Here is a 4,075-nt window from a genome sequence, read left to right as displayed (position 1 = left end):
CGGTCAATCCCAGTATTTGTTGGTAAAAGAGTAGCCCAAGAGTTGGCGGTGGGTGGTGATGACTAGCTGCCTTCCCTCTAGTCTTACACTGCTAAATTAGGGACGGCTAGCGCAGATAGTCCTCGTGTAGCTTTGCGCGAAATTCCAAAACAAACAAACCCTGAGGGTTATATTAAACTCTCTATTCTCCGTTCAAAGGGGCACTTCGCTAGCGTTTGTGACCGTATTCCCCTAATGGGCTATCTGCGCTTTGTCCACCGCGGGGAATCGAACTTTGGATTTTAGCATTGTAAGTTTGTGAATTGACCACTGACCCAACGGGGTACACGCTACAGTATTTTGTTTAATAAATCAACTATATGTTAGAACATTAAACAAAAACTTTACATTTATGACATACGTTTTTTCATAGTTGATAACTACAAACTGAAACACCTTCACGCTTCAGTACATGAGTTCTAGAAGTTGATCGAACAAAATAGTCAGTGTTCTAGTTTCATCTAAAATTCAGTGACTTCTCTAGTTTCGCTAGCCAAAATAAATAAATAATATAAGTACTGAAATCTGGTGTTCGTAATTTCATATAACATGTCTTACTGATTTGGGGTCATCATCTCAGACACAGAGCAAAAGCAATACGTTTCTAGTGTGGTTGTGGAGGAACTGGACAGATAAGCAACTGTAAAGTCTTGAGAGAACTCATAGCTCAGTTCGTGAGTTAATTAACTTTCATTCAATGCTCTCGTTTAGGACTTACAATCAATTATTCTACCCACTGTAATAGTTCGAACGTTTTTATTTGTGAGTACTAATCCCCACCCATCCTTCCATTAATACTCCTGTCCGTCTGTAAATCTACACAAATCGTCTGAGTTAAATTTCTACAGAGTAAATAAGCTCATTTTATATAGCCACTGCACACTCGCATGCTCATACAAATACTTGCATATTTACAGTACTGTGCAGGTTTATTAGAACATCTCAACAACTGATGAACCTTACACACAAAATAGTCATTGATTATTATCGAAATTATTTAATATATAATACAAATTAATCGCATTGGAAACCATTACAAAAATAGTAAATTGATAACATATTTAAGTTTATTTAATGATAGTATTTAGTGTGGGCACTTTTGACACCAACAGCAGCTTGGAATCTTTCAGGCATTTTGTTCAGCTTCAAGAAACATGGAAAAAACTTGCACCATGGGGTTTGATTCCACGTTTCTTTTGGCTGATTCCAGAGGTTTTCTTTAGTACATTTGGTACTCTTGTCAAGCATGGAGTCCAGCACATATCATATTTATTCCAATGAGTTAAGATATGAGCTTTGTGGTGGCCCTTTCATCCCCTGGAGACATCCTCAGCTTTCTTTCTTTGTCAGATAAGCTCGACATTTCTTGGAAATGTATTTGTGGTCATTATCTTCTTGAAATATGAAATTTTGCTCAATCAGCTTCTTTCTAAAGGATATAGCATGATGGATTAATACACTTTGGTACTTATGCTGATTCATTAAGCAGTCAATTTTTTGAAGATGGCCAACATCATTCGCAGATATTGCTCCCCAAACCATCACAGAGCCTCCTGCATGCTTGACTTTTGGCACTTCTGCAACTTTTCATCGGCTCTTCGGCAAACATACGCATATCAATTGAGACAAATGTTTTAAACTTAAACTCGTCTCACCAAAACATCTTATGCCATTGTTCCAAAGACCATGATACATGTTCTTTTGCAAAAGCTAGTTTCTTTGCTGTATTCTCTCTTTTGCTGCTACTCTTCCGCAAAGGCTACATTTCTACAGCGTTCTTGAGACTGTATTCATTGAAATTTTATCTGTACGTGGCTTATTGACGTCCTCAACAACATTTTTTGCAGTTTTTCCTTCTGTTTTTGTAAGTTGATTTTTATATATCTAACATTTCTTTCAGTGAGCTTTCTTCTCCGTCATCTGTCTTGTCTGATGTTATATGATTGGGTTTCTTTGTATCTCTCCAACGTGTCATTCACAGTGCTTGGTGAATAGCTGAGGTATTTTGCAATGTTTCTTAGATTCCAACCAGCATCATGTAATGATTTGACTTTGACTCAGTCAAATGGTGTTAATTCTCACTGTTTTGGGTTTCTAGTGACAAGACCACACCATATTAGCTGTATTGCACGATGCTTTTGAAAAAGAAGTTATTCTTGTATATCTATGAAACACTCAGAACGTGAAAACCTCCACTTTTTACCAGTGATGACTGGCACAGAAACTAAAAGCTATCACGTATGGCAATTTTGAACTTCTTTGTAATTAGCTTTGGCATCTTGAGCAACTTTTATAGAATCTATTGCACTTAATGATTCATGGCTATGTTTTAATTTTCGCTTAAAATGTTAAGTTCGTTATATGTGTAGCATATTAAAGTCTGATTAAAATGGGAACATCTATGACTTGCCTATTTTGATGCTTTTTAAACATTTTAAACTACAAAGTTTTATTTCATAGGCACAACAAAGTAGAAGTACAGGAACAATGGGGTATTGTAATAAATTTGCACACTTATGTATGTATATGCATACACTGTCTGCATAGATATATAAATGTTTATATCATATAAATTATTTTTCTCTTTGCAGGTTAACGTCGATGACGTATTGATTTTTTTACGGAAGTAACAATGGCTGTTAGTGAAAGTGAGTATTTCATGTTATACGAAGATTCGGCGAGAGTGGCTTACTTTATCGAATTTTTAGTAAATAATATAGACATTAAACCTCTAATTTTCAATTAAATTATTACAAAAACAAGTAACTTTAGACTTAATGTGTTTGAAAATATTTTTTCACTGAATTAATTTAGTTTTATTTACAAAAAATTAATAAATGTATTGAAGATTTAGAAACTATACGATCACCTTGCAATCGGAACTTTTCTTAGCTTTGTTTTGTTTGTTTGTTTGGAATTAAGCACAAAGCTACACAATGGGCTATCTGTGCTCTGCCCACCACGGGTACCGAAACCCGGTTTCTAGCGTTGTAAGTCCGCAGACATACTGCTGCGCCACTGGGGGCATGTAGCTTTGTGCTAAATCAATAACCACTGTAGCGTTTTCCAGATGCTGTCGTAAGCCTACTTATCAAATACTAATATTTTGAGAAAATAATTACCTATGGTTCAAATAGCCATCGTCCCCCAGTGAGACAGTGGTAAGTCTACGGATTTACAACGTTAAACTCAGGGGTTCGATTCCTGTCGGTGGACACAGCAGATAGCCCGGTGTGGCTTTGCTATAGAAACACACACAATCAAATAGCCATCACATTCGCAATCAGGTGGCTTAGCAAAGTTAGCGTTATACGGTTGATAAAAGCACCAAAATGTTTTTTGAGACTCTCTGAAGCCAAAATAACCAAGAAGCAGGATTAAAATTTTTCATTTACTGTTTTATCCTTAATTTTGGCAAGTTGGGCATCTTATTTTAGTTAGAATTATAATTTGGCTAAAAAATACAATATTGATTATTATTGTTGACCTGAGAATTCGTTTCAAAATTGTTTTTCTTTACAGCGAACTCTTCATGATAGCAAGATATTATTCCCCCTTCCCAAATTTATAACCCGATCATAGGAAATGCCGCTTGATACATCTACTAGATGATCTTTGAAATTCTTGTCAGGGCATACATCTTTAAGCCTAAGAGGGTCTCGTAGCAGCGTATGTCTTGGGTACACTACATGTTCTAATGATTTCTTTTTGTACTGTAAACAATAATCCATATTATGGTAAGGCAAGCTTGGGATTCATATCTGTCTTGATCTTTCAAGTGGAAACCATTCAGGAGCACAGAGATGAGTAATTTGAGGCTAGATATTAAAGAGTTTTCCTGATATTATGGTTAGAATCAGCCAGTGAACCTAAATATGGCCTTTTGGATGATTTCAACAGGTTTAGCCAGAACCTTGGCATCTTCATCAAAATCTCGTTTCATCGTAGCATCTCCTAGCATGCTTTTTATCGCATCTTTGATTATGAGGATGGTGTTTCTCCAATCATATTGCTTTTTTTTTTTTGGTCTTCTGGG

At 36.0% G+C, this 4,075-nt stretch overlaps 1 protein-coding gene across 3 annotated transcripts in view; it reads left to right on the top strand.

Annotated features, from left to right (window-relative positions):
* Positions 1-4,075, top strand: part of LOC106478771 (synaptotagmin-5-like) — a 77,894-nt gene that overhangs the window by 26,475 nt on the left and 47,344 nt on the right. For all 3 annotated transcript variants that reach the window (XR_002609975.1, XM_022382425.1, XM_022382426.1), the window contains exon 2: positions 2,631-2,687. Coding sequence is in view for 2 of the 3 variants with exons in the window: in XM_022382425.1 (XP_022238133.1) it covers positions 2,672-2,687 (16 nt within the window). In the remaining variant the exon portion in view is untranslated. The remainder of the gene's footprint in view (positions 1-2,630; positions 2,688-4,075) is intronic.

This window comes from Limulus polyphemus, unplaced genomic scaffold (assembly GCF_000517525.1).
Source record: "Limulus polyphemus unplaced genomic scaffold, Limulus_polyphemus-2.1.2 Scaffold248, whole genome shotgun sequence".
In the NCBI taxonomy this organism is placed as follows: domain Eukaryota; kingdom Metazoa; phylum Arthropoda; class Merostomata; order Xiphosura; family Limulidae; genus Limulus; species Limulus polyphemus.
Note: the sequence above shows the minus strand (reverse complement) of the source record. Positions and strands in the feature narration are given on the sequence as shown.